The sequence below is a fragment of the Alligator sinensis genome, unplaced genomic scaffold (genome assembly GCF_000455745.1).
Source record: "Alligator sinensis unplaced genomic scaffold, ASM45574v1 scaffold876_1, whole genome shotgun sequence".
Taxonomy (NCBI): Eukaryota; Metazoa; Chordata; order Crocodylia; family Alligatoridae; genus Alligator; species Alligator sinensis.
Window position 1 is genome coordinate 265,789 of NW_005841938.1, and position 23,557 is coordinate 289,345.

At 48.3% G+C, this 23,557-nt stretch overlaps 2 protein-coding genes and 1 long non-coding RNA gene across 4 annotated transcripts in view; 1 reads left to right on the forward strand and 2 right to left on the reverse strand.

Moving 5' to 3' along the window:
• LOC112549600 overlaps nucleotides 1-18,009 on the reverse strand; it is a 38,147-nt gene extending 20,138 nt beyond the window's left edge. The window contains exon 1 of the long non-coding RNA XR_003093091.1: nucleotides 17,861-18,009. This is a non-coding gene — a long non-coding RNA (uncharacterized LOC112549600). The remainder of the gene's footprint in view (nucleotides 1-17,860) is intronic.
• On the forward strand, nucleotides 745-10,897 carry LOC102369196 (CMRF35-like molecule 5). 2 transcript variants are annotated; one of them, XM_006019745.3, is made up of 6 exons: nucleotides 745-1,143; nucleotides 2,080-2,451; nucleotides 3,905-4,028; nucleotides 5,379-5,488; nucleotides 6,425-6,468; nucleotides 9,133-10,897. In XM_006019745.3, exons 1-6 carry the CDS (start codon nucleotides 1,104-1,106, stop codon nucleotides 9,289-9,291), a joined length of 849 nt encoding a protein of 282 aa, XP_006019807.1. In that variant the 5' UTR covers nucleotides 745-1,103; the 3' UTR covers nucleotides 9,292-10,897. The 2 variants fall into 2 exon arrangements, with proteins under 2 accessions (XP_006019807.1, XP_025054932.1); XM_025199147.1 differs by having other exon boundaries at nucleotides 3,908-4,028.
• A 2,332-nt stretch (nucleotides 18,010-20,341) lies between the features above and the next one.
• The window catches only part of HEATR9 (HEAT repeat containing 9), a 17,168-nt gene continuing 13,952 nt past the window's right edge, over nucleotides 20,342-23,557 (reverse strand). The window contains exons 10-15 of the mRNA XM_025199161.1: nucleotides 23,411-23,530; nucleotides 22,909-22,982; nucleotides 22,122-22,173; nucleotides 21,383-21,469; nucleotides 21,192-21,283; nucleotides 20,342-20,523 (exon numbers count right to left, since the gene is read on the reverse strand). Coding sequence (XP_025054946.1) covers nucleotides 20,382-20,523; nucleotides 21,192-21,283; nucleotides 21,383-21,469; nucleotides 22,122-22,173; nucleotides 22,909-22,982; nucleotides 23,411-23,530 — 567 coding nt within the window. The 3' untranslated portion in view covers nucleotides 20,342-20,381. The remainder of the gene's footprint in view (nucleotides 20,524-21,191; nucleotides 21,284-21,382; nucleotides 21,470-22,121; nucleotides 22,174-22,908; nucleotides 22,983-23,410; nucleotides 23,531-23,557) is intronic.

Consider the following 23,557-nt stretch of genomic DNA (forward strand, 5'->3'; position numbering starts at 1 on the left):
GTCGGACTAGATGATCTGCCCAGGTCCCTTCCGACCCTAGAAACTATGAAACTTTCAGGAGACACTTCTCGGAGCTGCACAAGCCACTTTCACTCTGGCCTTTCCAAACCTTTGCCAGTTTAACTTTATAATGGTCTTCTAAAGAAATGTCCTAGGTGCAGTGTATTATGGAAGCAGGGCCCTATAACTGCCACCTGTCCCTCACCCTGCAGGACATTTTCATGTATATTTATGCTCCTTCCATAAATTAGTTTAAGCCTCTTCCTGCTCTCAAAAGGAATCTGTAAATACCCCAAAGAGCAGCTTAGAGTAAGTTATACTGCGCTGGCACCCGTCATTTATACACCAGAACTAGCAACTGCCACGCTTGGAAACGTTTGCTGAAATTCAGAATGATTCAGAAGTAAGAAAGCAAAATATCTTTTCACCAGCAGGGACGGTGTGACACTCGGATGTGCTGATTTCTGGTTATAACCGATAGATAGAAAACCATGTGAGGTTTCTGTTAAGGTTTTGCACCAGAAAAAAACTCCACACACAATATTTTGAGCAGCTCTAAGGAGAAAGTTAAAATCTCCTTCAGGGGAAGAAGGGACAGTCCATTTTTGCTGCTGCTCAGGTTGTGCAGAGCCCACTTTCTGTATGGTTGGGCTGGTTTTCAAGATAAGAGGGAACGTATTTACACAGATCGGCCAAAAGAAAAAGACAACAAATATTTCTGTGTTTTAAATGAGGGCTGTGAGCCTTTCAGCAGAAACCTTCAGCACTCCCTGCTATTGCAGCAGCCATTTCCCACCAAGCCCTGCCCAGTATGTCACAGAAAAAAACATAGCTAAAAGGGGAAAAATAGGTGACCACAGAAACACAACTACAAGTTCTCAGTGACAGTCACTTCCCTTCCTGCCTTCCTGGAGGGAAGTGAGGCAGATAAGACGCTAACAGAAGACAAATCCTGACAATAAAGAAACCAGCTACAGAACCACAGTTTCACTGCAAAGTCCTAGAAAAGACTCAAGTACCCGACACCTCCGAAAAGCGTAAAAAAGGGACTTTTCCTGGCTAGAGGATCAAGGATTCATCAGACGGAGCAGGGCGGCAGAACAATGAGGATCTTCCCAGGGCTTGGCTGGATGCTCCTTCTAGGTAAGATGCAATGATCCCTGTAGGGCCCAGCAGAAACACAGCCAGTGCCGGCCTTCTTCAGCCTGCTCATACCCCGTCTGCTGTAGTGTTGCAAAGCGGTGGCTGGCACTGCAGCAGCGACTGCAGGACGTGTCTTGCAGGCTTCCAGTAAGTTTGTAGGATCCCCCAGGGCACTGCTCCTGGAGTAGGGTGTGCTGTGCCTCTTCCTTGGGGTAAATCTCCCCTTGAGCTCTTTGTCAGGGTAGAGCATATTTGCACTGTTTATGCAGAGCTGTTTGATCAGGTTTCTTCCAAAAAGCCCCTGATGAGAAAGCTATAGCAAACTGAGACTTTATATTTGCAAGTCCCCAAAAACTTCCCAATTCCAATGGAGCAGAAGGGGGGGTCACAGGCAGGATCTCTCTCGTTTTGGCAACGCAATCCACTCGCACAATCTCATGGTTTATTCTCCAGGGTCAGCCGAGTTCATGGGCATTTTGTCCTGGTGGTAATGCCCATTACCCAGTACTCCGCCTGACAGCCCATCCCCACCTCATCTCTTCCTCCCTACCAGGAGAAGGGGTGTAGTGTCCACTTCTATGAGGGTTGTTAATTAGAAAATTAAAAAAAAAAGCCACTAGCTGGGGTCTCCAGCCTTGCGTTAGGCAAGTCTCCCCATCATCCAGCAGCCGGAGGGAGGAAAGCAAGGAGCCCAGTTAGCCTGTGTTCTGAGCAAGAGACTGTTCAGGGGAATTTGCCCCTGATTAGAGGCGTGTGTGTGGGGAGGTCTTATCTATTTGCTGCCCCCATGGTGAATGGATAAGGGTGACAAACATCTCAACATTTCCCAGATCTGTCCCTGCCTTCAAACGTGCAGAGGGATTGCCAAAGCAAATCTCTACACTACTCCTCACCGCTGGGGCATGGAAATGACTCTCCATGTCTCTGCCTCCACAGACTGCTGTGCAGGAATAGACCTTCTGTCACTGACAGATCCCAACACAGTGACGGGCCCAGAGATGGTGACGGGACCTGAAGGTGGTTCGGTGTCTGTGACGTGCCACTATAAGAAAGGCTATGAAGAGTATCCAAAATTCTGGTGCAGAGACGACATGTTATCGTGCTTGGGCAGCCACATCATAGAGACCACAGGGTCGGAGGCTGAGGTGTGGCAGGACCGATTCTCCATCCAGGACAATCACACCCAACGCACCATCACGGTGACTGTGAAGAACCTGGTCATGGCGGACACCGGCACCTACCTGTGCGGGGTGGCAAGGGCACTGAGAGTTGATCCCACACACCCTGTGAACCTGCTTGTGTCTCCAGGTAAGTCCCTGCCCCGCTCCCGTCCACAGGAACCCCAGGGGCTTTGCAGCGCGGTGCACCACCCAGGTGGGTCCGTGCCCTGCGCTTGCTAAATTCAAATCCTATTGTACCAATCCTGCAGCATGAATAGACAGCTGGCAAGGGGTGTGGGGGCATGGCTGCTGGCAGGTGATGGCAGTGCCATGACAAGGCATTTGCCCAGCAAACACCACGGCCTCAGCAAGGCAGACAGGAAACTCCCCTCACAGCGATCAGGGGTTGTGGAGCGCTGTAGCTGAATATGCTGCAGAGGAATCCCTCATGTCCAACTGATCTCCCAGGGGCTGCGGGTGTTTCACAGTTGTGGGGCGGGAGAGGGGGTGCTTTCACACTCAGCCCCAGGCAAGACCCATCCCTCCACCATGATCTTCCACATCTGGACCGTGTCTTCGCGCACGAGCTCCTGGTCCCTCGCTCAGGGTTATGGACACACAACCCAGAGCCGAGGCAGGAGCTGCTAATGCTTCCTGGGATTCTCTCCAAGGGAATCAGACCCTGCCCTGACCTGAGAGAGAAGGGGAGTTGTCAGGGGTGGAGCTGGGTCTCACTCCCACTGTGGACCCAGCACCACTGACTGACCTGGGTACTGCCACGTTAGTGCCGGTTAGATTGGACAGAGTCCCTGTTGCCCTTAAAACAGATCAAGGGAAAGGCTGTCATGGCTTGCAAAACCTTTGAGCAATCTGCAGTTCCTTTAGCTGCAGCCCTGTCCCTGCTTCCCCTCCATCATCTGGTCACGGGGGTAGATGCTATCACAGGGTACCCTGCAAGGGTAACATACTGTAGAGGGATGGAGCTGAGCCCAGCCACGGAGGGAAGGGCTGCGTGCTCCGTCTCGGGAAGGCATGGGCCGAGGAGGAAGGGCAGATGGATTAGAATTAGGCCTCTCTGATCTACCACAAACTCACTTCCTCCCAGGTTTCTTGTGTGCTGCTGCAGACCGGACCTTCCCCAGAACTAATACAGATGCAGACTCTTTCCTCCCTACCCCCAGCTCTCCCTGATGTGCCCCCATGCTGGGCTGATAAAGCTGAAGGGAAACCTAAGACAAGACACAGTAACCCTATGCCGGGTCCTTGCTGGGGCAATTTCCCCCGGTGATTGCAGGGATGTCATGGCCCCTACGTGCAGGTGTGGGCAGGGGTAGCAGCAGAGGGGCGAGCTGCACCCCCTGCACCTCCCACCCCCGGAGCTGAACATCGAATATTTTAAGCCTGCAGCTTAACAGACAAGCTATTTGAGGCTCAGGGGTGGGAGGGTGTTAATTGTTTTAAACGTTTGCAATACGATTTGGGACGAAGTCCATTGTAAGTTAGGTCCCACCCATGTTTCCATTCCCAGCTACAGTGCTGCAGGGGGGGGTCCATAAGATTTGATTTTTTCACCCCTTGATAGCTTCCACCCTCTCATTCAGCAGAAGGGACACAGATGCCCCCAGAGTACTCACCTCCTTCTTCCTCCACAAAGCCGGCCTCACCCTGGACAGCTGCTGAGAAAGAACAACACGACTTCCCTAGCCACCACACCACTCCGACAGGGTGAGTGAGAGCTGTCACACTGTTGGCCACTATGGTCTTCTGCCTCGTGGGAATTCACACAGTGCCGAGGTTTCTTTCCCCAGCTTCTTCCTCCTTCAGACAACAGTGTTGTATCTTAGAGTGTATGATGTCTCAGATGGAGATTGATCTCTTTCTGTCTCTCCACCTGTGGTCTCTGATCTGAACCACTGAAGCCTACTATTCCTTATGTTAAGTCTCCATTATTTCCACCATGTACCCTAAACCACAAGCTGCCTCTGGGATCTGGCACTGCCGGGAAGAAGCAAAGCTGTTTCTGGCTGTAACAGGGAGCCCTCACCCTTTTCTGAAGTTGGTGGGACAACTTGGAGGCTTAAGTCAGGTGCATTGAGCTTGATACGTGCATGACTTAAGCATCCATTGCCTTAAATTGCTGGGTGTGTCTGAGAGCTTGGCTCAGCTTCCTGAATGAAGGCAGACCAGCCAGTCTGGCATTTGCAGCCGGGTAATTTCCACCAGGCACTATGTACTGCCGGGCTCAAGCTGCACAAACACTTTTTAGCTTTGTGAACAGTCCAGTTGACTTTGATGGGAGGATTCATGCCCACAGAGGAAAGGACATGCTCACATTTGCAGGACCAGGACCTGACATAGCAAATGATTAAGATGAACTGGTGCTAGTAAATATAGGGCCTGGCTCTAACCAGCCTAGCCATTCAGGCTGCTGCACATCTCTGCTGCTCTCAAAGACAAGGTAAAACAAAGGGATAGAAGAGTTAGTTAAACAGCAGGCTTTGTCCAGCTCCCGTACCGCTGTGTGATTTAGTTTCCAGCTAAAAGCTTGCAAATGAAAAGTGAAACAAATTGAATCTGATTGAAACGTGAAGCATCAGTTCCCCAGGACAGAGACCTTTAACTGTTGCCCCAGCCCTGCTCCAGTTGACTGCAGAGGCTCCTGGCATGGAGGGAGGTGGGTGGTGTGACTGTATCACAGAAACGGAAGATCAGTTTATCGGGGGGTGAAGGCACTGGCTGAGACTGAGCAAGTAAAAATAAACACGGACATTCATTTCCAAGCGATGCTTCTCTCCTCAACCGCACCAAGATCTCCCCTGCGATGCCACATGCACTGTGCATGTACACTTGATACCCAGGACCTTGACTCCTACATAAAATGCTTTCACAACAGATTTCCTGCTGGGGCTGGCCACTCAGATTTGCATTTGACACGAATGCCAAGTTCATTGATCTCCAGCAGAATAAGCTGGTGCATTCAGCTGCTGTCCCCTGTGTACAATAGTTGCTCCTTCTGAATTTGCTTCTAAGGAAGAAAATATGCAAACAGAAAGACATTCTCATTTCTTCCCACAGGCCTACAGAGATCCCAATCTACATCCTGATACCGTGCACCCTGCTGCTTCTCATCTTCCTTTTAGTTGCAATTGCAGTGTTGATCTTTATCTCCAGAAGGAAAAGAAAAGGTGAGAGAATGCTGTGTATTCAGAAAAGAAACTGCTGCATCTCTTTCCCCCTGCCTCCACATTGCTCTCCAGCCTTACTGCCCAGCTCTCCAGTAATGTCTCTGAACTAGGCTGAAAGAGCAGGTCTGCAAGATGTGACATTCAGATAATCTTCTTCACATGCCCCTACATCCTACTCTACTAGTAGCCTATCACTGGAATCAAATGTGGCTCCTTGTGAAGTCTGCTGCCACCCATAGCCAGTTAGGGCACCAGAGTCTGGTCCTTCCTTCCTTCTCACCCACCATTGTAGTGAACAGGCGTCTGGCCTGAGAGCTCTGTTGAGTCCGTACAGCGCTGGTCAGTCTAGGATCTGGCCGGGTTTGGACAGCTAGTGGTATTTTTGGTGTCACTCATTTCCACAAGACCAGCCACTGCTAAACCCATTAACGTAGCCTGCAGTAATTGTTCTATGCACCAGTGTGACTTCTGTGAGCTGTGGTGCTGTGATCTGTGCCAACACTATGGGTCAGTAAAACCTTATATGAGAGATTTTGCTCGGGTGAAGGATGAAGGAGGTTTTAGTTTGTTTGTATCATCCAGTTGGCTTTATGTTAACTTGGCAACTACACCCAAGTGTGGCTCATTTCAGGAGGCCAGAACTGTACTAATTCTAACGAGGTTAAGTCAAAGTGCTGTGTCCCGAACACAAGAAAACAAATGGATTCAGTAGGCTGTGTCTGGTGTGGTTGAATCCGGACCGACGCAGCTCATTTTACATTAGGGATAGGCAGCGAGACCTTGGTTTTAATGAAGAGCCTGGATCTGAGTTGGCATTTCCATGAGCTGGGCATGTGAAGATTGCTTCTACCTAGCTGCTGAAGCAGCACTTGCCTCTTCACCTGTTGCTGTAAGTTTCTGTTAACTGGATCTATTTTTTGTCTCCTTCCTTTGCAGGATCATCTGTGCAGATGGCCAGGAAAACCAACCACTCAGATTTGGTAAGGGAGATCAGAATGTGCCTTGGTATCATTTCATCTTCAACCGTCGGGAAAGGGTGCAATGTCACAGGTGCCACTGCGCAAATGATGTCACAAGTGTTGCTTCAAATATGCTAGTGTCCCATCGGGGTTTGCTTTCTGCCGATATTCTAAGAAGCAAGGCTGCTGGCATGGTACTTCAATAAACCATTAGGGCTGTGCAAAATTTCGCCGCCTGATTCGATTCGACACTGTTTTGACTCATTTCGAGCTTGAAACAGTGAAATCAAATCGAAATGAAGGGCTTCGAAACAGCCTTGAAACAAAATGAGAGTAGTCAAAAAGTTTCAAGTTTTGAAGCAGCCAGCAGCAGGTGGTGGGAGACAGGGGAGATCCAGGGTGGCGCTCCCAGCAGCAGCCAGCAGTGCAGCCCTGGCTCCCCCCATCCCCTGCTCCCAGGCTGCAGGAAGCCGATCACAGCACAAGGGAAGCGAATTGAGCCCGGGCTCAGTTCCCCTCCCAAGCACTGCGATCGGGCCGGGGAAAGGAACTGAGCCCAGTCGCTCAGTTCCCCTCCCCAGCCCTACGATCAGGCTGGGGATGGGAAGTCAGCCCAGCTGGGTATCACTATTTCAACGAAGCAAAATGGAACAGTTGTTTCGAATCAAAATGAAACGCTGTTCCGTGGAACCCTCAAAACTCAAGTCGAAATGCAATGGTGCTGTTTCGCACAGCCCTATAAACCACGGATGTTAGGTGAATGCTGCACAGTAGGCACAGGAAGCAAGGCTGGAGTTTTGTGAGGCAACTCCTGCCAAGAGTTGTGATCATTCAGATGTATCACAGCACCAGCATGGCCCATCCAGCAACCAAAATGTTGAGTATTTGCAACAAATAGTTCCTGAATAAACTAGAGGCCAAGAGTTAATCACTGAAATTCTTCATCAAATAAATGCTAATGATTTTTTTAAAAATAAGAACTGACCCATGCATGGAAAAGAAGCTAAGTAATCAATGACTCAGAATTGCTCACCCAGCTCTAGTATCTGGTTCATTTCCATCCCAGAGACCTGCAGCCATAATTGTCACCTAAAGTGTGATAGTGGGTGATAGAGGGGTAGGGATGAGAAAGTGAGCCAGGAAATGCCTCTGCTCTGTGCAGACTGCAGATTGCTCAGGTCCCCGTGACTTCTGGCTATGAGCACATATAGATTCTACTTTACATTCACCAGGACATGGCAGTACAGAGCCCGGTCTCACTCTTGTGGTGCCTATGTCGGCACTCCAGTGGCCAAGGTGTTTTTGTAAGCAAAGCATGCTGAAGGATCCCCAAGGAGCAGCCCCTGGGAACTCATATCCAGTGGAAGACACTGAAGCTCCCCTCAAAAGGGAACATTCTCAATAGAGTTGCTCACATTCAGAGTCTACTAATTGCACCAGAGTGACTTGCCGTCTCATTGCCAAGAAAAGAAGTTGCAGAAATGAGGAAGGTCATACAGAAAAAAAACTAGCTATTCAGATACGGTGGTGGTTCTCTGGGTGTACCTACTGGCCCACTGTCATGAAACACAGTGACCCCCAAGTTAGTTCTAACTAATAGCTAGGGAACTGGATGGTGTCTAGTTAACATGTAATGCTTCTGGTACCCAAGCTAGTTCTGTTAGTACTGGGGTGTGTTGTAGACTTACCCTAATAGTAAAATAATGCAGTGAGTCATACCAAAAAAATGATGATGCAGCTACTGCTCCATGCAGTCGATATAAAACTGGTCTAATGCTTTCAGCTGCCTACCATGAACTTGATGATTTGTTCCTCCCTGGGACTTACTATTCCAGGTCTCCCTCACTTTATGTGGGTTCCATATGTGTGAATTGGCTCTTATGCGATGACCCTTTTTATACCAAAAATGTGTTATACGCAAGGAAAATGCACTCTTATGTGATCAGTGTGGTGGAAGCCTGCAGTCAGCTGCTTTGTGCGGTGCATTGTGGGAGTAATGCACACCAAAATAGTCTCCTGTGTGGATCTGTGCTCCTTGCTCGTTGTCTGTGACATGTGTTTCTTTAGTTGCCATCCCCATTATGGTTTCTATGCATCCCGCTAGCTTATCTCCTACCCCTCTTTGCTGATGGTGAGTACCAAAATTATCTCGTAAAAGAGGTAGAAATGGGTCTGGGGGTCAGTACAGTACAGGTCTTGGAATGTATCCCTATTTGTTACATTGTAAAGTGGAGTCCCTTTATGTGCCATTTTCTGAAACACACGTACAGCATAAAGCAAGGGAAATCTCAGTGAACTCAAAAAGCAGCTACAAGCCCCACCATCAGGTAGGAGAGAAACACAGTGAAGAGCTCAAAATCATCCAGTCAGGCCTGGGAATCACACTTACCCTTCCACACCTGCCCCACGATGTGAGATCAACCTTTTGATGTGTTTAACCCAGAACTCTTCAGTCCTTGCCTACACACACAGTCCCATACACTTCAGTGCAACGGGCAGGGGCTGCAGGGCACAGCAGCATAAGGAAGGCCAAGGTACCTTAGGCATCTAAGAGGTAAATCCTCACGGGACAGTCCTTTCACTAAAGGAACATCTGCAGTTCATAAAGCCCAAACTACTTACTGGCAGATACTTAGGATGCTCTCCTTGCTTATCCTCTCTGAACTATGATGCTTTTCCACCTAGGATTCAGAAAAGAAAGACGAGATTGCTTATGCCACCGTGACAATATCCACCCCAAACCAGCATGCCATCTACAGCAACGTAGAGCAGCTCTCCAGGGCGACGGGCTCAGCCAGTCTCCCAGAGGAAACCCTGTACACGACGGTGAAAAGCAAGACATAAGTGTGGACAGGAAAAGGACGGTTTTGCACTTGGCTCCTCTGTTTCTACCTGGAAAACTTCACAGGAAAAGACTGTAGAAGCAATTCTGACCTAGACAAACTCCAACAACTGCTGTGGGCGCAGAACAGACACACTTGCTCACAGTGGCGCTTGAGTCTCTTGGTTTATAATCTGGACAGGCAGCAGGCTGGAACAAGGCAGCTGTAATTATGCACCAAGAAGAGATTTCTGACAGGCAGCTACTGAGATTACAAACACTGAAACCACACAAGTGTCATTCAGGAGAACAACGGAGAAAGTTTGTGCCTCTGTTGAACTGCATGCACCTTGTGCAAGAAGGGAGCTTGCACAAGAAAGCACTGAGTGTTTGCATTTAGCATCATATTGGAAAAAACAGGTTTGCTCAGCTCATGAAACATGGACACTGGACATTGCAGACAGGAGATTACTCTGGGCTGAGTAATTTACTCAACCCAGAGTAAGTAAAATTTCTGAGTAAATATAATTTTGGAGTCCAAACAATGTTTCTTCTGGTCCTCGGAGGTTTGCAGACAGGGAAAGACCCCTAACGCTGTTCTCTCCTAAGGCACTAAGCCACTCGATACAGATTGTCGTGGATGCGACCAAAGAGCAGCACATCTAGATCTTTAGTGGCTTGATGGTGGATGCTATGTGGGTGATGGATGAAAACTGCAGGAGAAAGAGCGCGGTTGTGCCCATCGCTACTCCCACGATAAAGGGAATGGGAAACAGATAAGGCATCAGGGACAGGGAAGGGGAAAGCTGCTTACCTTCTCACAGGGTTCGAGGTAATTAAAACTACCAGGATCTAGAATCAAATCAAGTCCAATCTCATAAGAAAACCTCAAAACCCACAGAGTTTAATTTACCCTGGTTGAATGCATGGTGTTTCACTGGCACCTGCAGAGAGAAGGAGAGGTGCTGGCGAGCCATGAGACCTTGGGGTGGGTTGCATGCCTGTTTGGTTGGCAGGCCTGGCATTAACACGCCTGTTAAAGCTTCCTGTCCTAAGACCATGTTTTCAATTGCTGACAGCTGCCAAAGTTTAACCACTCAAGCTTAAGTTTTCCATGCCTAGCATCTACCTTAGACTGAATTACTTCTGAATGTTTTGGTCAAAACAGTTCAACAGCTGCTGAGAAAAGGCTGAGGGAATATAAATTGTCCAGATGCTTTTAGTTTGGAAAAGGAAACTAGAAGGAGGTGCCTGGGTTGCTGACTACTGTCCTTTGCTTTTTCAGACAATACAGCATGGATTACCTTTCCATAAGATGATAAGTTCCCTTATAAAGCAAGGGAGATTCCTTGGCTCCAAAACCCTTTCTGGAGTGGAGTTGTACAATTTCACTACTCGGATGGATTTGAATTTGCTGTCTGAATGTATTAATTGCCTATTATACTCATTAACTGCCAACATTGTCCTTTAGCTTGGGTAAGCTGTCCCGTCTCTAACAAGGGGATTCCAAGTCTCCTCCACATGCAGGTCCCACAACTGTCTGATCCAACTGACTTCACAAGTAGCTTCCTTAGTTTGTTAGAGTTTGTTCTTCTGAAATAAAAAAACCCACTTTAGTTACGGGTGTTTTTTCATTCTCTGAAGTGTAAATTGATTCAATGTGTAATTGCTCGGTCCAAAGTTTATTTTTTTACAACCAACTTTTCTATCAGATCCTTACTATGTATCAAAACCAACTGGGGCTATGGACAGACATGCTGTTCAAAGTGTCCTAAGTGTCTTTGAAGTGCTCCAGAGGGGTCTGGGACAGACCTGACAAAAACCAGTTTGACCCAAATCAGTTAAGTCTGACACTACATTCAACCAGGTTTCTTTCAAACCGGTTTCAGCCATTTTGAAACTGGTTTATGTGCACTGAACATCTGTTCTGTTACAGGTTTAAACCAGTTTCTGATTACTTAAACTGGTTTATGTGTAATGTCTGTCCCTAGCCTGAGGGTACAGTGAAGGATGGTCAGTGGATTTGTCCAAAAGGGTCTACAAAAACATCCCCTCCGGTCTCTCTCACTCAGGACAGTCACAAAGCACCCAAGAGAAAAACGTAGAGTGAGCCAGAGAGCAGGAGAGACAAGGATACCATCAAAGCAGTTACGTTCATCTTCAAACCAACCCAAGAGCCCAGCAAGGTGGGCTCCACGTAAGTGAGAGAACGAGTGCAGAGTTTCTCTCCATCCTTCTCCTATCTTCAGAGGTCAGTGCTCCCTCGCCCATCACGTCCAAGGTGGAAAAATCACATTTGTTGGTGCCTCTCTGCAGCTCTCTCATCTGTGAGACCTCACCACCGAAGCCAGCTAGCTCTCAGACTCTACCACTGAAAGTCCTATAAGCCCCATGAGCTAACTCGGGGACATGTTGCTGCCTAGGCCAAAACCCACAGAGCCGTCACTCCATTAGCCTGCAAGCAAATTTTTTCCTGGCTCACAGCAGTGACTCATTTTCCTTCTGAGAAACACAGTGGAACTGCTTATCTGCGTAAAGTTAGGCACAGGCTTAGCTCAATTTGGTCTGTTATTACCACACCACCCATCCAGTAGCTAAAACTGTAACCCCAGCCATGTAATCATATGACCAAGGCACCATAATCTTCATCCTTCCTCATTCTGCCCCTCCCACCTTTGAGGTTTCTCCACATTGCATCACTCGTAAGGGTCTGCTCTTGCAGGCTTGCATCTGTGCACGTGGCATCTACGATAGCCTTGTCTAGGCAGCAAGGAGGCTTGAAGCAGTGAACATTGCAGGATATTCACAGGAAGCAACGTTTTGGATTTGCTCAATATTCAACCAGTTGCAAAGGTTCTGCTCCCCCAATGAAGGAGTGCAAATGGCCCACGTGACCTGGCAGTCCAATCAAAACAACTTAAAATGTCAGTACCTGCACCAAACTACTCATGCATTTGCTATAGGGCAATGCTGACTCACAGAAACGGTTCATCACATATTTTCTGACGTAGAAACCAGCGCTATTCATGGAAAATGGGCAAAAGCAACCACATGAGTGACTCAGTTGGAATCATTCAAACAGTTCGAGTTGCAGCTTCATTTGTCTCCTGGGGTGCATCCAGATGAGCGTGCACGTGCAGTTTGTGGCTCTGCCGTCCTGTCTGCGGTGCTGCAAACTGCACACGCCGCACATGCAGGGATTTGCCGTGCTGCCAATTTGCAGTGTGGAGGGTTTTTTTGACACCAGAAGATCCCGGTGCCAAAAAACACCTGCGGCAGAAAAAAGCAGGATGGCACATGGCGGCAGCGTACTCCAGCCATGCCCCAGCTGCCAGCCAGGCTCTGCAAGCCCAGATCACTGCCGCTGGAGCCCCGGGAGCCCCCAGAACCCCAGTAAGGCTGCTGGAGCCAGCCCAGGTGTTGGCCCCATATTCCCATACCCCACTCAGGGCAATTTGCCACACACAACTATGTGCTGCTGCTATTTGTCCCCAGGGAAACACATGCACGCACTCATCTGGATGTGCCCTTGTAGTCTTGAAGCTACGGTAGCTCTTTTAAGTCATGAGGACACTCGACTGAATCTTTAGCAATATATGGAAGCGGATCACCACCAAACCACTGGACTAGGATGTCTGTGTCAGCTCTTCAGTAGCTAAGAGTATCAGCCACGTCAATAACAGAACGTGGCCTCAAGGGTGTGAATATGGCACCCACTATCACCATGGCATGTGATGAATGCCTGAAAATAGATATGTAGGAGAAAACAGTTTCAACAGATTGACTCAGACTTCACTGAATTGCATCAGAATGACTTGCTGTCTCATTTCCAAGAAGATAAGTCTGTATAAATTGAAGGGCCTGTGATTTCACATAGGAATCTAACTTGACCTTTCATAGCTACTGGTAAAGAAAGCATTGTCACGCACACAAAGGTGTGCTGGATATGACATAGCAGCCAGGGCTTGGTTCTACGTGCCTTTCTGCTACAACAGATCACAAACACATCTGGGTTCAATTCTTCACTCACCCCAGTATAAATCCAGAATGACTCCAGTTAGGTCAGTAAGCCAGATCCTGCCTGAAATAGGACACCTTTGCACTGGGAGAACAAAACTGCACCAAAGTTAACTTATCCATCTCATGAGAAGGTCATCCTCAAGGTGTTAAGAGATGCCATGCTGTTCTGGTCCTTGAGTATCCATTCCCCACTCACTGATATTTTAAATTACATATTCATATTCATATAATGAGCTGGGTTTTCCAAAACCAAGGATCCCAAGGCTGCAAGCACAAGAGCAGAGCCAGTGGATGGCTGCAACATGGTTAAGGAGACTCAACAGTCCAATTAGGATGTGGTAACAGGCAAATAGATAGAAATACCCAATTCCTGTGTGATGATCCATATTTGTTTGAGCTCATTGTATAGAGACCTAAGTACATGTTTGCAATGAGTCTCTTTAGTCACTGGACCTGCTGCTACCTTGCTGGTTTTTCATCACTTATCAGCAAGCATCCTTAGTCGATTTAGATATAAGCATATTTCTTGCCTCAAAATCTCTCGCTCTGAGTCATCGGCAGCTTTGAACTAGCCTCCTCGGGTAGTTGGGTTTCAAAAAGACAGTCACTTGTTTCCGTCCCAATATCACTCCTTTCAGTATGACTGGGATGGGCTCTGTGCTTTACTGGTGCTAGTGTCTTCTCACCCTAGAGCTAAGCAGCTGGGGACAACCCCCTAGACACCAGCACAGAGTATGCAGTTATAGACACAGTGGCCCGACAGGATTTTACAGTGATGTCAACATCCCTCCTAACTTGGGGAGCCCAGAAAACCGCTGCAAGAAGGTCCTGCCCCAAAGTTAGGTAGGGAGAAAATGTAGCAAAGAGCTCAAGACTGCAGCTAGTTCAGGATCACCCACTTAGAGCTGGAGCAGCTAAACTCTGGACAAAGGAGAGACGTCCCAGCCCCCTGAATCATAAACTGGGGCACAAACATCGAGGGCTTGCTCCTCCAGCCATTATTCACAGGACTGTGCCAGTCACTTGACAGAAGGGATGCTCTATGGTTTGTGAACCAAAAGCTGCTCAGCTGCAGATACATAGGGTTTGCTTCTGGCGTCTTTTCTGATCAGTCATATTTTTATCTCCAAGTATAAAAAGAAAGAAGAGATTTCCCTAAGGAGAAGCTGCTGTCCAATACAAAGCCCCAAACAAATCACAGCAGGTAGTCTCCGGTGTTGTGAAGGAGCCTAAGCAGTAAAACTGGACGTGCAGAGTTGCCATATTATTCACACCGCTCCATTCCCACCTTGCAGATGTCAAGCAAACCAACTCCAGCCACCACCGTGGGCAGAGACCCTACGGACACCGTCAGACTGAAATCTCTTGGTTTGTAAGCAGGACCGGCAACAGGTTGGGAATGAAACAGCTGCTATTGTTTATCCAAAAGGGATTTTAAACAGCCAACTATTGGGATCACAGGCAAGAAGGCTACATAGCCGCTATTCAGAAGAACCAGAGAGAAATATGGTGCCTGTGTTTGAATCCCACAGGCTTCAGATCAGAGGCAAGCTAGCTGCACCAGCTCAGCACAAGACAAATATTGTACACATTAGACATCTGGTTGAAAAAAATACCTTCCCTAAAACACAGGCTGTGTGTCAATCAGATGGGCTAATCTCTAGACTGCAGTAATATCGATGCATATGAGGTTACTGTGTTGTCTTATGGTACAAGTGCGATGTCCTGTGACCAGTGGGGTCCCCCAAGGCTCTGTCCTTGGACCCATACTGTTCAACATCTTCATTAATGATGTGGACACTGGAGTCAGAAGCGGACTGGCCAAGTTCGCCGATGACACCAAACTTTGGGGCAAAGCATCCACACCAGAAGACAGGTGGGTTATCCAGGCTGACCTGGACAGGCTCAGCAAGTGGGCGGACGAGAATCTGATGGTGTTCAACGCCGATAAATGCAAGGTTCTCCACCTTGGGAAAAAAAACCTGCAGCATCCTTATAGGCTCAGCAGTGCTATGTTGGCTAGCACTATGGAAGAAAGAGACTTGGGGGTCATCATTGACCACAAGATGAACATGAGCCTGCAATGCGATGCGGCGGCTAGTAAAGCGACCAAAACGCTGGCTTGCATCCATAGATGCTTCTCAAGCAAATCCCGGGACGTCATTCTCCCCTGTACTCGGCCTTAGTGAGGCCGCAGCTGGAGTACTGTGTCCAGTTTTGGGCTCCACAATTCAAAAAGGATGTGGAGAAGCTTGAGAGAGTCCAGAGAAGAGCCACGCGCATGATCAGAGGTCAGGGAAGCAGACCCTACGATGACAGGCTGAGAGCCCTGGGGCTCTTTAGCCTGGAAAAGCGCAGGCTCAGGGGTGATCTGATGGCCACCTACAAGTTTATCAGGGGTGACCACCAGCATCTGGGGGAACGTTTGTTCACCAGAGCGCCCCAAGGGATGACGAGGTCGAATGGTCACAAACTACTTCAAGATCGTTTCAGGCTGGACATAAGGAAGAACTTCTTTACTGTCCGAGCCCCCAAGGTCTGGAACAGCCTGCCACCGGAGGTGGTTCAAGCGCCTTCATTGAACACCTTCAAGATGAAACTGGATGCTTATCTTGCTGGGATCCTATGACCCCAGCTGACTTCCTGCCCTTTGGGCAGGGGGCTGGACTCGATGATCTTCCGAGGTCCCTTCCAGCCCTGATGTCTATGAAATCTATGAAATCTATGAAACCGGAGTAAGCATTGCATGTGTGTATTGCCAGAGATGAAAGCGAAAGCCTTAGAGTACACTATTGACCGTGCCGTAGTGTATACACAGGTTGAAGGCAGAAAGAAATGCCCTAGCTTTTCATTTGAATCACTTAAAACCCTGCTTGAAGGTTTTAAAGGATGGGATGTATCCTGCTCCCAGCTTCACTGCACAGTGCTCATGGTAGAGGTGATCTTTTATTAGACCAACTAGATTTTTGCAGAAAAAATTCTTAAATTGCAAGCTTTCAGGCTCAAACACCCTTCTTCAGCCATAGGAGAAAAGATTGTTGAAGGTATGATAATCTTACCAACGGTAATCTTACCACACCTTCAACTTTCCTATGAAATATGAACTTATCACGCCTTCAACTCAATATGAACTTACCACACTTTCAACTCTCCTATGAAATATCACCCACTTTTATTTCTGCCCAGGAGAACTTTTACAATCTTTTCTCCTATGCCTGAAGAAGAGTGTTTGTGCTCAAAAGCTTGCAATTAAAGAATTTTTTTTGCAAAAATCTAGTTGATCTTATAAAAGATATCACCTCTACCACCTGTCCTGATTGCTTTTGCCTCTAGACCAATACGACTACCACCTGGATACCTTTATTGCCCAGTAACACCTCCCTAGTGCACCAAAGGCTGTGCCCTGGGGTACTAACAGTCTAGGGGGAAGAGATGGTGTTGGATAAGGAGATGTTTTTCCCCATGTGACTTTTCAAATGAAAAAGTATTTGAAAATTTTCAACCCGTTATTTTTAATAATTCTGCCCCAGCAAAGTGAAATGTTTCCATTTTGACCTAACAGTTTGTTTGGACCTAACAGCTTGTTTCATTTACAGGTTTGAAAAATCCAATGAAACAAAATTTCCAGTAGGTGTCACACTGTAGTTTTCCATTTCTTTTCAAATGCTGATTGCAAATGAACTGAACAAAATGAAACAACAATATTTCACATGAACATTTTTGGTTGCAAATTTTCCTGCAAGAAACCAACATTTTTCTCAGGACTGGTTACACCTCTGAGAAGCTCAGTCACTAGGACCAGGGACTCCAGAGATGTCACTGATAACGCACAATTAGCTTGGGATTCAGCTAGGTTCTCAGCTGTTGTCACTGAGAACATCACATGTTGCCAGCCCCCAAAATTATAACTATCACCAGTCACATCCATAAAATATCATGAAAGTGACTCAAAAGTCACATTATTTTTAAAAGAAATGTGCATTGGGGTTCTGGTCTAGCTTTGGGTTTTTGAACAACCCCATCTCCCCCAACTCCATGTGTGTGGGTGTATATAAGAGAAAAATCGGGGTGTGTATGTGTGCATATGTAAAATAAAAATCGGCGTGTGGACAGGGTACATATAAGAAAAAAATCAGTGTGTGGGGGTGTATAGAAGAGATAAAATCAGTGCATGTATAAGAGAAAAATCTGTGTGTGGACAGGGTGTGTATAAGGAAAAAAGTGTGCATGCATGCACATGCACATATGTGTGTATGCATGTGTGTGTAAGAGAAAAATGTGTGTGTAGACAGGGTGTATATAAGAAAAAAGTGCACATGTGTGTAAGAGAAAAATCTGTGTGGAAGGGGTGTATATAAGAGGGGTGTGTGTGTGTAAGAAAATCAGCATTGCCACTTCTGCACTTAGTGTTTCTTGGCCCCGGCACTGGCTGGGGGATGGGAAGGAGCTTCCAGCTTCTTCCCAGCCCCCTGAAGAATAATTCAGTGCACCTGTGCCCCAGCTAATGGACCCCCAGCACCTGCCTGCTCCCATGCCAGTTATTCCTGCAGCCCTGCCCCACCCCAGCCTCACCTGTGTTCCTGTGGGTCTGGGGCTCTTCACTCCCCCTCTTGCAGGTATGGGGGCAAGGTGTGGAGGGGTCCCTCTTTCTCCTTCCTCCAGGTCAGGGGGAGCAGCCAGGGGTGCATCTCCTCCTGCCCTTCCACCTGCACTGTCCCCAGGTGTGGTGGTGCAGGGAGGAGGTGTGGAGGGGATCAGACTGACCCATAGGGCACACAATGGGGGCTGGAGTACGGCTTGACTCCCTGCTCCCCTCCTATGGAAATAGGATGGGCTGCTCTTTACTCCTCCCCTACTGTGAATCTCTGGGTCCCCACTCCGCCTGGTTCCGGCTGCAGCTCTGGATTCCCTTCCCCACACACAAAAGAGTCAGGCACCGGTCCAGGGCCTTTCCCCTGGCAGGCCTGAGCTTCCCAAAGGGTCTGGATCTTCCCACTACCACAGCCAAGTCCATTTATTCACATGGAAATCTCCAGCATTTGCAAAACTGCATTCATCACCCACCTGGCTTGCACTGAGGTTGCGGTCCAGAGTTATGTTGCTAAACATGCCTGAGAAATGTGGAAGTGTCAGCATGGGAACTGCCCGGAGGTTGCCTCACAGCTAATTCATGTGACTAACTGATCTGATAAGCAGAGCAGCCCTGCAGAGCCCAGAGCCTGCTCAAGTCCCTACCTGGCCCATCGCTATGGATTACTCTTCCTTCTCCAGGTACCCAGCAGATCCAGAATCTTTCATGCTGCTTTAGGGACCAGCCATGCAGCGCACAGGGTCTCTGCAGTTAGCTGTTGCATATCCTTCACTCTCAGAGCTGAGAGAGCCCCTGGCACTTAGTAGTCTGCAGAATCAGGCCTTAACTGAAGCCATTAGGAAGCGACCTGCTTTCATTGAGCTGGGCCTATGAAGGTTCATAGTTCATAGATGTAGGGTTGGAAGGGACCTGAGCAAGTCCGACCCCCTGCCCTGGGCAGGAATGAATACTGGGCTCATATGACTACTGGTAAGTTTAACCTCAGTGTTCAGGTGGAGCACTCCCTTCCAGTGGGGGATGCTATCATCCCCTTACACCCCCAGAGAGCACCTGGCCCTGGCTATTGTAATGGGAATTCTCTCCTAGAGCATCCTCTGCACCTTGAGGACCGTGCCCTGCTGACAGCACATCTCCTCAGGCCACTCACTCAGGCCATACTTTGATGCCACAAGTCCATTTTAAAGCCCCCAAGGGCTTGGTTTTCTGAAGCAAATCCCATTTTTCAACTGTGGCCCAGAAACTGTGGTCTGCACAAGGGGAACCAGAGGGCTTTGAGCACATCAGCTGCCCTCAGTCCTTTAGCCCAGCAGTGAGATGCTAACATACCCTGCTCCTGTGCCATAGGGCTCCCAAGGAGAGGTGCTGATGTAATCTTTTTTTATGTAATCTTTTTTATAGTATATCTAGCTTTTGCAAACTATATCTAACTGAATACTTAAGGCAACTTATTGATGCTGGGAGGGGTGTGGCATGTGTGTGTTAAGAGATGCTTGCAGAACACAGCGTGTGGGATGCGGAGGATTCCTGAAATGCCTCCCTAACACCAGCAGGATAGTGTCTCCCTGACACTTGTAAGATAGCAAGAAGTTCAAAAAAAGGTCTCATTATAATGCTAAAAATCACACCCCTGGGCAGGGCAAAAGTATGTTAATGAAACATATATGTATGTAAATAAAATACATGGCTAAAACATAGGTATAGAGACATGCTCAGTAGAGAACGTCTTATGTCAGTGGCTTGTAACCAATCACTGAGCGATACACTTGCAAACATATGTATAAAAGGTACCCAAAGATAAAAACCGGTGGTGCTTGCTTTGCAAACGATTGCCAAGCACCCCTCTCTGCACAGACTGGAAACAATAAAGATTAAGTTGGATCCTCCACCCCTTTGTGTTCATTGACAATAGCGCACCGGACACAAACTCACACTGTCCATTGGGGACAACAGTGCTGCCACATATAAAGCCCTACAGGCAATGCCAGGACTAGGGCCTGCCCAGCAAAGCCAGTGCCACCAGCAGGAGCAAGACCTACTCAGCAGGACCAGTACCATTTGGTTCACTGGGACCTGGGCCTGCCCAGGCAGAACGGGATGAGTGTGTGACCTGGGCACTGCCCGGGTGTGGACTGCTGCAAGGACGCCTTTGTCCTTGCAGGGGTAGGATGAGTCACTGAGGCTGTAGAGCTGTTTGGAGGGCCAAATGAGGGGCTGGGCAGCAGTGCTTGGCACAGCGTGCATGTGCTTACATCCTGTCAGAGAAAGAGAGGCACCTCTGAGCTCTCCCCAGCTCCCCTGCCTGCATCTCCTATCCCCGTGCAAGTTCACAACAACTGAATCTTGCACAGCAGGGGAACCAGGCACCTTCTAGACACACACATGCACCCCATTCCTGTGTGCTGGGCCCCAGATCCACAGCGCTCTGGAGACAAAAAAGTAAGCACATGCATGAAAATCCCCAAATGGCAAAGGCTGTTTTAATCCCTGTGCATTGTTTCCACATCATCTGCCTGCTCTGAGCGCGCAGGATGCTAGAGGCGACACTCCAGTCACCACCTCTTGGGAGATCTCATAGTCTCTGAGCGTTGGATCTCTTTGGGTGCTGGGAGATTTCTGGAGGCCTCTCAAGGCTTTCACACATTCTCTAAAAGCGGAGAGAGGATGAAGAATGATCAGAGAGCAGGACGGGAGGAAATTATTTTATCACTGCAATATTATTAGCCCTTTGCTACCACAGCAGAGATGAGAGCTGTGCCTTTGGAAGCCAATATTCACCTGATTCATTTGTTACTCTACAGGCTTAGGATACTGATGTTCACATGAGACCTCCCAGAGGCTGTTATCATTTATTTCCAAGCTACAACCCAGCTGAATGCCTTCACATGTATCTTGATGCATCAGAGAACTTAACCCAGTGATCCTCAACCAGGGTGCCAGGGCACCCTGGGGGGCCACAAGATCTTTTGAAGGGTGCCCTAAGGTGTGAGGCGATAAGCAGGTATGAGGAGATATAAGTGGAGGCTCAGGATTAACCCTGCCTGGCCACTGTGAGCCCAGTCCCTCTCTGCAAGTAATAAATAAATTAGTTTTGGAAATGAGGTGCTGCTTAATTCACAAAAGTTACAGAGATGTGTGTCGAGTCAAACAAGGGATGCTTTGAGTCTATAAAGGTTGTAAACCACTGCCTTAGCTCCTTGAAGACAGGCTGAGGTGAGATGGAGACATCTCAGAAACCCCAACATATCATCTCCAGAGCACCCTGACATCTCACCCCAGTCTGGTCACTCTCTGATCCCCAGCTCTGCACCATACCTGCCTAGAGGCCCTTTTGGGTCTACTTTCATCAGCAAGCTCTTCAACACATGTCTTTTGTTCATCCCCAGGATGGAAAATGTCTTGATAACCTGCAAGGCAAAATTGTAAACACACACCGATAGGGTCCCTGCCCGTCTTGACCAGCTGAACGCTAAGAACCGTGAACATAACTGAAACACATCACTCACTTGTATGCGGACCGCCTCACTGCTGTCTGTCTCCAGCATCTCCAGCAGGGTAAAGAACACCTGCTTATTGGGAAGACCAAGGGCACCCTAGTAATGAGAGATACTGCAGGTACAATAAGGTCCCTCATGCTGCCCCATCAATCTATCTCAGTCTTGACCTTCAGGGATCACCTCTAAGGAGAAGAGGTCTTTCCACCTCTATCTCTGTTTGAGATTTACTAATATAGAGGCCAATTCTGGAGACATTTGAGATGAGGATAAATCCCACCCTGAAATGACCAGACAGCTTGACCGACACAGGATAATAGTTTTCACACCCCAGTAACCCGGGCTGCGTTTATACCCCTTGTCTAGAAATGAGAAGACTCCCATATCGGTTTCCTGAGCCACTCAGTCCCACTGCCCAAGCAGATCAGAAAGCAGGACACGCATCAGGCCAACAGAAGGAAGAGATTGTATCACTAGGGGTTAAAAATAGGGCTCCCTTTTTAATGGGATGCACAGAAGAAGGATGGAGCCCACATTTGGGAAACCCAAAAGCATGGCTGAAGGACTGGAGAGGACAGACAGAGCACAGCAAATGGAGAGAGGTTAGGAATGGGCTGTGTGGGAAAAAGAAAGAGCAAGGAAAAGGCAAGTGGAGCTGCAGCCAGAGAGAGCTAGGACAGCCCTACACACCATCACCCACACACTACCAACAGGTCTGAAGGGCCTAATGCGGCTGAATAGTGTGCCTTACCAATGAAGCAACGGCCTGTCTTCTGATCATCTTGCACTTCTCTTTCAGCTGGCTGCAGGAAGCAAAAGAGCAATGCAAGAGGAAGGGAAATTAGGTTTGTTCTGCCTTTCCTTTCCAGGGTTTGAAGGGAAGGGGAGCAGTCTCACTATGTTCACTTCTTGCTGCCATCATTGGTGCCTCCTTGAGTCTCCCCCACCTTCCAATCTGGTTTCAGTTCACTCCCACTAAAACTGTGTAAACTCTTGTGTTTTAAAACTACCTTTAATTCTGTCTCCTCTCTCTGATGGAGAGGAGAGGAGAGGAGAGGAGAGGGATCCCAACCTACAGTCTACTCTCCAACTTCTGCAAACGGAGCTGTGGCTCAAGGACTGGACTCTAAAGTCACCTCAAGACCCATCAACGAGCCTCAGTAGAAATCATGCTTGAAGCAAGGGATTGCTGACGATGATACCCCAGCCCCATAACATGATGGCTCAATGTATAGCTTTGCCTGCTCTTAAATAGCATCCCATGCCTATTAAGAGATAAGAAGAACCTTTCAGGATAGCCCCACTGTCCCACCCACCGTCTGTGTCCCTCTGCTTTGAAATCCAGTCTGCACCAAATCCCTTCTGGCCAGGAGTGCAGACAGTGATCTGGTGACAATCAGGCCAGCAGGAAGGTTCCTAAAGATCAGGAAACTGTGATGGAAACAAGCCTAGACCACAGCAGGGGCTTTGTCATGGGGTAGGATGGAGGCAGGTTGTAGTCAGCACCTGGATCTCTTACTCTTTAGTTTGTAACTTACTTCTCCACAATATCCCACACCTGTTCCTTCATGTGCAAAACTTCCACAGTCATTGCCACCATCTGCCTGACTACCTGTGAACAAGAGAGAGGGGGGTGGGTCAGGAAGGAGATGCTGTGCCAGGCAGAGGAAGAAGTGCAGCAGGTGCTGTAGCAGGTACATGTCACAGCAGGCAGAAGAGTGAGGATGGTGTGTGTGAGCTCAAGTCTAGGGACCCAGATCCATACTTCAAGGCCAGTCTCTCTGGCTGTAATCGGCTAAATCACAGAGCACTGGATTTGGGCTCCTGACTTTGTGGCTTGGGCCCCTATTTAAATGTAAGCGAACTCACCTGCAAATCATCAGTCTTGATGGCTCAGAAAAGGAGGGGGAAGACCTCATTGCATGGTGTCTACTTAGAGTGGGCGAGAAAGGGGTGGATTCCTGACCTGAATGGCCCCGTGGAAGGGAAGTCAGCTCTTGAATGCCATTGTGATTGCATTCTCCATGGCCCAACACTCACCAGAAATGGCTCACAGTGCAGCTTTTCTAGCAGTACCATAAACACCTCATCTTCCAGATCTTCCTGCTGGATCCGCCATAGCCCAATGCAGCTCAGCAAACTGGCAGAATCGGCACGATACTGTGGGGAGGAGGCATGAAGAGAGAA

Excerpts from the sequence above, each read along its gene's own strand:
- LOC102369196 (XM_006019745.3), top strand. The coding sequence starts at position 1,104 with ATGAGGATCTTCCCAGGGCTTGGCTGGATGCTCCTTCTAG. Across the intron at positions 1,144-2,079 it reads TGGCTGGATGCTCCTTCTAG|ACTGCTGTGCAGGAATAGAC; the intron begins GTAAGATGCAAT and ends CTGCCTCCACAG. Across the intron at positions 2,452-3,904 it reads GAACCTGCTTGTGTCTCCAG|CAGAAGGGACACAGATGCCC; the intron begins GTAAGTCCCTGC and ends CCTCTCATTCAG.